This window comes from Penicillium cinerascens (genome assembly GCF_028974065.1).
Source record: "Penicillium cinerascens strain IBT 15544 chromosome Unknown contig_9_segment0_segment0, whole genome shotgun sequence".
Taxonomy (NCBI): Eukaryota; Fungi; Ascomycota; class Eurotiomycetes; order Eurotiales; family Aspergillaceae; genus Penicillium; species Penicillium cinerascens.
Window position 1 is genome coordinate 1,171,014 of NW_026695296.1, and position 11,887 is coordinate 1,182,900.

General features: G+C 50.1%; 4 protein-coding genes across 4 annotated transcripts; all 4 read left to right on the forward strand.

The window, feature by feature from the left end:
• Window positions 1-267: 267 nt before the first annotated feature.
• N7498_007291 (uncharacterized protein) lies at window positions 268-1,886 on the forward strand (the record flags this gene model as incomplete). The annotated part of the gene is made up of 4 exons (XM_058454353.1): window positions 268-805; window positions 939-1,208; window positions 1,257-1,606; window positions 1,665-1,886. 4 exons carry the CDS (start codon window positions 268-270, stop codon window positions 1,884-1,886), a joined length of 1,380 nt encoding a protein of 459 aa, XP_058306602.1.
• Window positions 1,887-2,513: 627 nt separating this feature from the next.
• N7498_007292 (uncharacterized protein) lies at window positions 2,514-3,422 on the forward strand (the record flags this gene model as incomplete). Its single annotated transcript, XM_058454354.1, has 1 exon — window positions 2,514-3,422. One exon carries the CDS (start codon window positions 2,514-2,516, stop codon window positions 3,420-3,422), a length of 909 nt encoding a protein of 302 aa, XP_058306603.1.
• A 531-nt stretch (window positions 3,423-3,953) lies between these two features.
• On the forward strand, window positions 3,954-10,075 carry N7498_007293 (ankyrin repeat domain-containing protein; the record flags this gene model as incomplete). Its single annotated transcript, XM_058454355.1, has 4 exons — window positions 3,954-4,143; window positions 4,443-8,950; window positions 9,067-9,814; window positions 9,876-10,075. The coding sequence occupies 4 exons, from the start codon at window positions 3,954-3,956 to the stop codon at window positions 10,073-10,075; spliced, it is 5,646 nt and encodes a 1,881-aa protein (XP_058306604.1).
• A 477-nt stretch (window positions 10,076-10,552) lies between these two features.
• On the forward strand, window positions 10,553-11,428 carry N7498_007294 (putative esterase/lipase; the record flags this gene model as incomplete). Its single annotated transcript, XM_058454356.1, has 1 exon — window positions 10,553-11,428. One exon carries the CDS (start codon window positions 10,553-10,555, stop codon window positions 11,426-11,428), a length of 876 nt encoding a protein of 291 aa, XP_058306605.1.
• Window positions 11,429-11,887: the final 459 nt, after the last annotated feature.

Here is an 11,887-nt window from a genome sequence, read left to right on the forward strand (position 1 = left end):
GGGTGGAAGTGTAGTCTGCCTCGCAATAACAACATTGGATAAATAAGTTAGCGATATCCGCGTGTCCTTGGGTCACTACCCCACCGAATGGGGTTTGTGGCAATTCCCCAGTCATCCTACCCCGTGGGGTATCAGAACCCCCCACTATTTCTTTACCAGAAGCCCCGAGAAAAGCAACATCCGAATTGTAGATTCTTTCATCTGAACAAACTCAGCATTGTACGGTTGAATATCTGAATCTCACTTTTCTCAGCTTTGTCCGATATAATGGCCCAAGAAAAGATTGAATCCGAGTTCCTGGAATATGCCTCTGGCTCGGTCAACCCGGAAAGCCTCGAGATCGACCATGAGTCCGAGAGAAAGCTCATCCGTAAGCTGGACTGGCATATCGCCCCGATGGTGTTTTTAGGGTATCTCGTCTGTTTCCTCGATCGGGTGAACATCGGAAATGCCCGTCTTTACGGTCTCGAAAGTGACCTGCACCTGCACGGCACTCAGTATCAGACCATCTTGTCGGTCCTTTTTGCGACGTATATCCTCTCCGAGATCCCCAGTAACCTGCTTATCAAACGGATCCGACCGTCACGTTGGATCGCCATTTTGAACGTGTGCTGGGGCCTTATTGCCACCTTATCCGGTCTCTGTCAGAGCTTTGGCGGAATGGTGGCCTGTCGCCTTCTTCTGGGACTCTTCGAGGGTGGCCTGTTTCCGGGCTTCATCGTATATCTGACCTTGTTCTACACCAAAGATGAGATCGCTCTCCGGGTTTTTTACTTTTTCGTCAGTGCGGGCTTTTTCAGGGATTGTTGGTGGCTTCCTGGCATACTGTATCGGATTCATGGATGGGGTCGCGGGATTGAGGGGATGGAGATGGATATTTATCATTGAGGGTAATCATTAATTTTCCAAGTGTCAATGTCTGACTGGTTCCGGCCTAGGGCTTCCCACTTTCATTTACGGCATTGCGGCTTGGTTTCTTCTGGCGGATGATCCGGAATCGGCCTCCTATCTGACTTCACAAGAGAAAGACCTGATGAATCGGCGGAGAGAAAGGCAAGTTGGTTTGACGGCATCCGGCAATGAATTACACAAGAAGGATATGATCCTTGCTTTCCAAAATTGGAAGGTCTATATGTTTTGTCTCGCCCAGTTCTGCATGGGGACCATGCTCTATGGATATAGCGTGTTCCTGCCCACCATCATCCAAGGTAAAGTCCGCTCCTTTGCAGCAGAAACGCCACTAACATAATCGATAGGGTTGGGCAATTGGACGACAACTCAAATCCAGGCATTGACGATCCCCTGCTACGCTGTGGGAGCGATTTGCTACCTCGGCGCCGCCATTTTATCGGACCGCCAACAGCGACGGGGCATCTACGTCCTCATTTCCCTTGCGGCGTCGATCATCGGCTATGGTCTCCTGATTTCCAAATCTAATGAAGGAGTACACTATTTTGCGTCTTGTCTAGTCGCGAGTGGAATGTATAGCTGTTTGGGGATTGCGATGGCCTGGCTGCCCAGTAATCAGCCTCGTTACGGCAAGCGAACGACCTCCACGGCGATGCAAATCATGGCTGGGAACTTTTCAGGAATTTTGGCGTCATTTGTAAGAAAGACTGACTTCAAGACTTTTTCAGCGTCAATCAAGCTTACGCGTGATTTAGTTGTACCCGAGTACCGAAGGACCACGTTATATCAAGGGCCACGGCATCACGCTCGCCCTGTTAGGTGCTGCATTCTGTCTTTTCGTCGTCACGATGCTGTACTTTGCTCGCGTCAACAAAAGGAGAATGGAAGGCAAGGAAGACGCCAAAATCGCTGGTCTAACCGAGGAAGTGATCAACGAGTTGGGCGACCGATCTCCAAGATTCATGTATGCGATCTGAGTCCATCCGCTACAAATGAGCGGGGTAAATAACGAAGATCCGGATCTTGTTCTTCATAATTGCTAAGTCGGTACCTGCATCTTACAGATGTATTTTTTGGAATTGAGACTATTCGCATGATTTTTCATTATGCCGATACGTACTAGACTTGTCTTTCTATATTTCACATACTGTAGATATGCCCATGACTGAACTTGGGTGGTTAGGTTTATCCTGCAGTCTCTCAATTAGGTAGATGGTGGTCCTCAGACGTATCTCGGCTTATTAGACAGTCTTTCCCTCTGTCCAGGTATCTGGATGCTGATATGGCAATATATCTTCATGTAGCATCCATTTTAGGCTCTTCTCATCCAAGTCATCCAAGGACTGGTCCATGTCAGAACATATTGTTGCTCATGCTGTGTCTGTTCCCAAAGACTGTCTGATCTAACCCCACTGAGCCTACTTCCGACCCCGCCTGTCACACCCCGCTCCGGATCCCAGTTGTCGTATTCAAAATAGTATATAACTGGTTGGACTTGCCGTAAAAGTTCATCCCTATTATACAAACCGAAACATACGGACTGTTCAATGATTCTTGGAGACTTCGCTCATATAGGTATAGACGAGATCGATTGATTACCTGCCATGGACACGGGCGGACTCTCATTGAGCGGATCGTGGGATTGCCACCTTCACATTTTTGATCCGGACACCTTTCCCTGGAAGCCGAATCGGACCTACACTCCGGCCGCGGCTCCTCTCGACGCTCTATTCAAGGGCTCGTCCGCCTCAAACTACCTGATCGTACAGGCTTCGGTGGAGGGCTGTTGGGCGGGCATCATCCACCACCTCCAGCAGGCGCGACGACAGACTTCTGGCCGGGGACTATTCCGAGCCGAAATTGAGGTCGACGCCGATGAAGATCTGGATGAGAAGACGTTGCAACAATTGCATGAGGTGGGGGTCCGAGCTCTCCGTCTTCACGGGGAGGTCGGGGTCCCCAGCGGCGAGAACCGCATCCAATCGGCCCAGACCTCGTTCAAACGGCTGGGCCGGATTGCGAAGAAGACCGGATGGTTCATCGCGGGGACATGTCCGTTGGGCTCCTGGCTGGAGCTGGGACCATGGCTAGTGACGGCCGAGGAACTGGACGGCGTCCGAATCATCATAGAACATAGCGGGCGCCTGGATCCGGGGCGCGATGTCGACGATTATCCCGAATTCGAGAGATTTCTCCAATTACTAGAAGATCACCCTGGAAAGCTCTTTGTGAAACTCTGTGGTATCAATCGACTCGATTCGCAGGAACGAGCCGATGGGAGAATGCCTGCCCTTCCGGCCACGGTCGTGGCTATTGCGCAGCGAGTCCCGGATTCGGTCGTCTGGGGGTCCGACTGGCCTCATTGTCGATTTAACGAGGGCTATCCACGAGAGCAGAGTGTGTCTGGAAAGAAAGTCGACCTGCTACATGAGCTGAATCTTCTTCAAGCGGCCTTATCTCCGACCCTGTGGAAGAAGTTGATGTGTGACAATCCAAAGAGAATGTTCGAGTGAGCGGTGAATTCAGCTCTCTTACCATTCTCAAGATGGAAAACCTACGTAAATTTTTATCTCCAATGAAGCATGAATCTGTCATCTTAACCCAAGTCAACAGCCAGTACTATGAGTATGTCACTGCGAAATTCTGATCTGATGGCTATTGAGTGCCGTGGCTATGCTCAGCACGACGGCTCAAGTATTTTATGACCAGCTGCACAAGTCAACGTATCCACAATCATATATCGGCACCGGCCAGAACAGAGCAATAGAAAATAAAATGGATTTGATCTTCCAGTCATTAGCCGTACTAACTCACCGTATACCATTCGTCTATATACCTGTGTAGATGTCGTACAACTCAGGGCGATGAATGACTCAGGGGTATCGGTCTAATGCGGCTCAACTAGTCCCTTAAGGGGTCTTAGCTCCGAGCATTCGAGCAATACATAAGCCCCGCAATCCTACCACTTCCACCTCCGTTCTCAACCTTCTAAGGTATTGAGCTCAACAGAAATTATCACTGAATTATTGCCCATCCTGTCCACCATGTCGCGATCAGACTCTGAGGAGTCTGATGCCGTTATGGTCGGCCCAGGCGATATCCGCGATTTCCACAAAGAAAACATTCTTCCTCTTCCGGCAGAAGACCTCAAAAAGATCAGAGATTGGCTGCAGCCAACATCCTATGATTTAGAGAGATCTGAATTTTCAAGGCACCTTGAATCGCACCTGGCGGGTACCGGCCAATGGCTCATATCCACAAATATACATCAGCAGTGGCATGAAAGCGATGCGAATGGACTTCTTTGGATCAAAGGCATACCAGGATCAGGAAAATCTGTCATGGCTGCCTCAATCATTCATAAGCTACGCAAAGAGGATGTCCCAGTTCTGTTTTTCTTCTTTCGACAGATTATTGATGCAAACCATCAACCAGTGGCGGCGTTGCGGGACTGGCTATAAATTTTAGCCCATCCTTGCAGGTTAAGTTGAAAAAGGAATACCTTGATAACAAACGCTCCATTGACAGTCTAGCGGCGAACGATCTCTGGAAAAACATCAAATTTGCTCTTTCTGCCTTCCACAAGGCCTACTGTGTCACAGACGCCTTGGACGAGATGGACCAAGGCAATGATGACTTTCTTCAAGCTTTGGTCGAGCTGGGCCAATGGCGGCCCGAGAATCTCAAAGTCCTCATTTTCTCGCGCCCAGTTGTCGCAGTGGAAGCTCCCCTTAAACACTTTTCTGTGCCTTTTCTTCGTCTAGAAGAACAACTTGTCGATATGGACATTGCTGCGTACGTGCAATACCGACTGCGAAATTCTTCTGTGCCCAAAGAATACTGGAATCTCATTACCGAAGCTATTCCCGGTCGAGCAAATGGTCTATTTTTATATGTCAGGCTTTCAATGGATGCGTTCTCGAAGCCCGGCGCTGATACTCAAGATGTACTCAAAAAATTACCGGCAGACCTGAACATGATGTATAATGACCTGTTACGCGAGCATGCAAAGCGCTCAAATGTTCCCGACGACCTTCAACTACTTATTCTGCAGTCTATCACACATGCAACTCGCCCCCTTCGTCTTCTAGAGCTTGCTGAGATGGTCAAAGCCACTCATGCTCCAATTAGAAACTACAGCTTGAAAGATATTAAAAATCTAGTCCGAGCTGCTTGTGGTCCACTGCTCCAGATTCTTCATGATGAGACTGTCTCGGTCGTTCATCACTCTTTTACTGAGTTCCTCAAGGGATTCACTCGCTCCGTCGCCCTTGATGACTCAACCTACCCTATTTTGGAGGCCGGCCCGACTAACCAGCGTCTTGCCATTGCATGCTTGGATTATCTCGCGTCTGGTTGCCTAGAAACACTTGATATCAAGAAACGCAGCAAGGAGGATGAATTCTTTCGCCCCAAAAAAGCCAAGGAGAGTAAAATCCGCTTGCAATTTCCATTTCTCGAATACGCAGCGACCAATTGGTACATCCATACTCGTCGTGCAGCACTGGCTGACATGGATTTGTCATCGTTTTACTTAGTGCTTGACAGCTTTGTTGCGAGCAAGCGGAGATTTATTGCTTGGCTGGATATTGACTGGCCGGAAAATGTGATCCAAGGTCTCACTCCCCTCCATGCCGCCGCCAAAGCCGGGCTGGCTCAATACGCTGCGCACTTGATTCAAAATGGCAACGCCGACCCGAATGCGAAGAGTAACCGCGGCGATCCGCCTCTCTATTGGGCTGCTTCCAGTGGACATGCGGATGTTGCACAGCTTCTCATTGATAACGGGGCGGATCCGGATGGAGAAGCGAACGAAGGATACAAACCTCTTCATGAGGCCGCTAGCAAGAACCGTGCTGATGTGGTCAAAGTCTTGCTTGCCGCTGGTGTTGATCCACTAACACCGAAGACAAGAGAAACGCCAGGCAGAATCTGTGGCAATGGGCCATCATCAGTTGGTCAGACGCCACTCATGTACGCCTGCACTAATGGACAGATTAAGGCAGTCGCCGAATTTCTGCCATATCTCACAGATCCCGAAACTATCACAGATGCCCTTTTTTGGTCTGCAGGCTCGGGGCATGCGGCATGTGTAGATCTGATTCTTCAACAGGCCGCCGTGGACGTGAATTCAAAGTACATGGGAGAAACTCTGCTGTTCAAAGCCTGCATCAAATGTGACTTGGATACAATCAACGTTATTCTCGCGGCGGGTGCAGATCCAAATATCTTCTGCTCTGCTCCTAGGGATATAGGTTGCAACATGCGTCGGTCACTTCAATCCTCTAAACATCCAGATGAACCCAGGGGCGACACCGCCCTACATGCTCTAAGCGGAATCACAGACCCATCTGATCATTGTCAGTCCTCACTGGAGTGTGTTTCAGCCCTCCTCCGAGCTGGCGCAGATATTCATGCGAGGGCCCCTGATGGCAAAACAGCCTTGCATTTTGCCTGTGTGAACAATATAGAAATTGTCAAACTATTGTTGGAGAAAGGGTCGGATCCTTATGCCAAAACCGACAGTGGAGGCACAAAACTCCACACCGATGGAGCGACGGACAAGAAGTTGCTTCCTATGCTGTTCGGATCAGGGTTTGTTGATGTCAACAGGATAATGGCGGAAAGCAACGGAGAGCCTTTGTTCCATCGGCTTCAAGGCCATCATTTTAAGTCCGCTCTGGAATTTTTAAAGTACAAACCAGACTTGAACATGACTGGACAACACGGGAATGGTTTGCTACACATGCTGCTTAATCACTGGGGCGACCGTTCCAAAGATGCTGTCCTTGACGCCTTACTATCAGCTGGCGCTGATCCGAATCTCCAGAATCAAATGGGTGAGACGCCGTTGCATATAAGAGGATGTGAAATTGGAGTTGGAATGGTCTCCAGGCTGCTCAATGCGGGTGCAAACCTTGAGATCCGGGATGCACAGGGTCAAACACCCCTCTTCGCAAGTGTCAAATATTCAAATGCCAGTGATGGCAAACCTGAACTTTTCAAAATACTTATTGACCTGGGTGCACGACTCGATACCCGGGATAATAAGGGCCGAACCCTCCTGCACCAAGTCGTCATGAATGCTAGTCGTTTGGAAGAGTTAGTAGGCCTCATGGATTGCGATCTTTCCAACGTGGTCGACAATAAAGGAAATACGCTTTTCCTTGAGGCGGCTTCAAAGGAAAATGAATCCGACAGCATTTCAACTTACAGCCATCTCAAGAAGTTGGGGGTTGATATCGACCAGCCTAACAACTGCGGAAAGACGGTCTTGCACAAGCTGTGCTCGCGAAAACGGAGAGTCCGCGGTTGGACACCTTCTATCCAGACAGGCTTTGACTATGCCATCCAAAACTGCAAGAACCGGAGTCCTCAAGACGTCGACTGGATTCAGCCCTTGCATATTGCCGCGGCTGTATCTGAGATTTATGTTTTCAAGCTTCTCAATTCCGGGGCTGATGTTTTCGGCGTGACGAAAGAAGGCATGATGGTTCTTCATATTGCCGCTCGAGCCCGACAACCTGGGATCATCGGTCTCGTCCTTTCCAACATCGCTGACCTTGACGATGAAAAAAGAAAAGCCTTTATCAATCAAAGAAATATGGAAGGAAGCGCGGCGCTTCACTACGCCTGCTGCTCTGGCCGTCCCGAAAGTGTCGACCTTCTATTGGATGCCGGCGCAGATCCTAATTTGCCGGGCAAGGATCAATATACGCCTTTGAGAGCATGTGCCGAGTTTGAAATTGAACAAGCACGATGGAAAATGATTGGGGAAAAAGACAATACCAGAGCCCTCAAGACAGCCAGCATCTGGCTCGGGACCCGAGAGGTGCCATCAGCGGGAGAAGATCTTGAAAGGCTCCAATGGAGCTCGCATGATCTCAAGGATGAGTCAGACTCGACTCGTTTAGATGAAATTCTGATTTCATTAGTGCTTCATGGAGCAAACACTACCGGGGACAATGGCTCTATTCGCGATGCATTCCACGCCGCTGTATCGAATCAACGCAAGTATACCGCCGAATGTCTGACACGACTCCAGTCTCGTTTGGCCCCCAACACGCACCTTGTTAAAGGATCAGATGGGGATGGCTTCATTTTCTGCAAGACTCGTTTGGAAGGTGAGAGATCATTGTTGAGGAAGGAAAAGGAGAAGCAAAAGACTTGGAAGACAACAGAACGATCACGCAATGACGCGCAAGTTATGTTTATGGTCAAGCTTCTAGGACTTCGCCAATACGGTCTATTTCTGGAAACAATTCCAGAACTAGATATTCTCCTGCTGAAATCGGCCAGTTATTCGACCAATGTTTCTCTCTTACACACTCTAGTAGGTTTTGGTCTGTCGGATATCCTTGATTGTGTCTCTACTCGTGAAGCTGCAATGAAATTTGATGATCATGAATGGTGCGGCCAAGCTGAGGCTGCCAATCACTGTCGCAAGAACGTGGCGAGGCCGCTCCTCATCACCGCATGCAACCGTGAACTGCCAAACATGGATGTGGTCCGAATCCTTGCGGAACAAATGGGTGTTAACATCAACTTGAATTGCAGGAAGGAAAGTTGGGCTAACGGCAGGAGTGAAACCGTGTTGGGTAATGGCGTTCTGCATGACCTTGCAGAGGGCGCAACTTGGTGGAATGTGCACCGGGCTTTGCCATACCTCATCAGTAAAGGTGCCAATCTGGAGCTGCGCAATGATGATGGCGAGACACCCTTGCACATTTCCCTAGACTATGAAAGGTACAAGGGTGTTTTCTACAAGGAAGCTGTGAAAATTCTTCTGGATAATGGCGCAGATGCCAACGCAGTCAATTCCAAGGGGGAGACCTGCTTGTCGAAAGCCGGCACTGATATAGAGCTGATCAGATTGCTTCTATCTCATGGCGCCAAGGTTTCTGGGGCTGCTATCCTTTCCGCGATCGAGCTCGACAATGTTGAATTATTGGAGTTCTTTCTCTCTCAGGGCGATCTCGCCAACATGAGGCCGGCCGCTCCCGAAACTCCGGAAAGGGACCGCTTATTTACTCAAACTAGAGTTCCAAGGGCCGAGATATACCCTTTGTTCCACGCGGCGACATTCAAATCGAATGACCCTCACAAAAAAGTGGATCTTACTCCCGTCCAACGCGCATGATGACAGCGCTTCTCCAGCACGGTGCAGACCCATACGCCACCTTTGTCAAGCTTCATCGAGTGAAAGACAACTCTTTCAATGTGGACGAGTTTGACGAAACGGACGAGGCTTCAGAAGATGAGTGGGAGCCCGAAACATGCACTGTCATACACCAGATTTTGATGACAGGGGACATGGTCGAGCCACTGCTTCAGCTTCCATCACTCCAGCTTGAAGTGCGAGATGACAAAGGCAGAACGTTAATCCTTTGTACTGGTCGAACTAAGCAAATTCAAAGCCTCGTCGACCTCGGAGCTGACATTACCGCTCAAGACAACTCTGGCAAAACTGTTGTTCACACTCTCATACAACACATGCCCAGTGAGCAGATTATCACCACCATCGGGGCTCTATTTACCAGAGATCCCAGCCTTGTGCACGTGAGTGATAAGTTCGATGACACTCCACTTCACTACGTGCTTAGAGCAAGGTGTATATGCCTTGAATACGTCGACCTACTGCTTGAACATGGCGCCGATCCCCTCCAACCAGATTCAAACGGCAACATGGCCCTCTACTTCCTCGCTACTCAACCATTCACTCACAAAGCTCACATCCAGCAATTCTTGGACCTTGGGTTGGACATCAACGCACGCAACAATAATGGTAATACCGCACTTTTGCGGTATCTTGAACAAGGTTCATTGCGAACTGGAGGGTTCTGGTGTACGGCCGAGACCGACGAACGCGACGACAATAATGGCCTGCTATTCTTCAAGGATCTTGGTGCGTATTTCTTTGCACGCAACAATGCGGGGACGTCGATGCTTCATGTGGTTGCTGGCAGGAAAATTGGATTTTTTTCTCCGTGATGATGAGTTGACAGCGCCAACCGAAAACCTTGTCCAGCGGTTCCAATTTCTCATGGATATGGGCTTGGATCCTATGCTTGAGGATACTCAGCAGCGGACTTCCTTGGATATTGCTGCCGCTTGTGGCAATGAGCATATTTTGAAGCTGTTCAAGCAGAACCCATGGAGTAACTAGTTATTTAAGCCGGCCAACTAGAAGTTTGAAAAGGTTACTCTACTGACGTGAGAATGGCCTTCGCTCCTAGGAACACCAGTGGGCCCGACCAGCCTAAGCATAGGGGTGAGCGATCAGGCTGCCCAGGAAGCAGCTCAGGGTCTCTCAGTGAGCCGCTCAGGGCGGCGGGTGACTAACTCACCCTGTGCGTGCTCCAGGAGCCGATCACTTCCCGAGGCGACAGTTTTACCGTCTAGATTATAGACCCAACAATAGCATCTCAAATGGCGGTACCCTCGAGCTTGGGAAGATCCAATCTGGTTTTACGTTATGAGATATACATTCTTGTGAACAGAAAGGCAGACTGAATATGTACTCATAACGCTTAGTTGGCATAAACTAGTGCTCGGTGGGTTCGGGTGGATCTTCAGGCCGTTCCCAGCTGGTCTGCCTCGGCTCAATCCTCAGATCCCAACTTCCCCTTTCCCTCCTCCAACAATGTCTATTCTGACCTACTTATATAACAAGTGCCTCGCGACACTTTTGCGGGCTATTGTACGGCTTGGAGGAGGCCGTATCCGCGCTTTCCCCGACGAAGTGCGCCATATCGCCTCTCGCGACCCCGGGAGAACTATCAAGATTCATGTGTACCGCGCGGCCCGTACCTCAGCTCCATCGCCAGTGCTCATTAACTTCCACGGTAGTGGGTTCCTACTACGCCTGCATGGCAGCGACGACGAGTTCTGCCAACAGGTGAGGAAGGAGACCAAGTACACCGTCCTGGATGTAGCCTATCGCCTGGCGCCCGAGAACCCATTTCCCGCGGCGATCAACGATGTCGAGGATGTTGTCAAATACGTTCTTGCTTGCTCCGACCAATTTGACTCGTCTCGTCTATCCATCTCGGGGTTCAGCGCCGGTGGAAACCTCGCTCTTGCCGCATCAGCGACCTTGTTCCCACCCGAGACGTTCCGATCCCTGATCGCCATCTACCCTGTACTAGATCTCAATGCAGATCCAGCCACCAAGGTTGCACCAGATCCGAAAGGCCGGGTAATCCCTGCTCCTGTAGGGCGGTTCTTCCATCGGTGCTACGTGCCCACCTTCGACAAGCGGGACCCACGTATCTCCCCGAAGTTCGCGCAGCTGGATCGGTTCCCGCGCCGCGTCCTCATGATCACCTGTGCGGGTGATTCGCTGGCACTCGAGGCAGAGGAGCTGGCCGAGAAGCTGCAGCAGGAGGGCGCCTACGTGGTTAGCGAGCGCATGAATGGTTGCAACCACGCGTGGGACAAGCGCACGCGGGCGGGAACCCCGCAACGCCAGGCCAAAGAGCGGGCTTACAATCTGGCCGTTGAAATGCTGAACGAATAGTCAAATAGTCGAGTAGCTTATGTTAATATGATTTTGGGGGTTGCACATGTTTGACGCCCGTATCTGGTCGGCATCTTCCCCATCAGGTTATATCATGCCGGGCCGCGTGTTGTGCCTGACCCGTTCATCCGATTCCATGGCTCTCGCCACGTCGGCCCCGCGGCTCAATGCACCCTAGGGATCAGAGCAGGGGATGCGATAATGCATGTAGTTAAGGTTGACCGGTGACGGGCACTAGCAATAAAAAAATAAATAAAAAATTAGCTAAGATTCACACGAGGGAGCCACATGAGAAGTGGATTATCATCAGGGTCACCCGTGGGTCACCCGGTCTCGATTTATTTCGATCCATTAAAAATCAAGATGCGAAAAGGGTGAAGTGTCCTGGTGGGAAAGGAGCTCCTATTGTTCATCTTGGCTTCGGCCTCCTGTCCTTACAGTTGTTTCCAATTCGCCTCC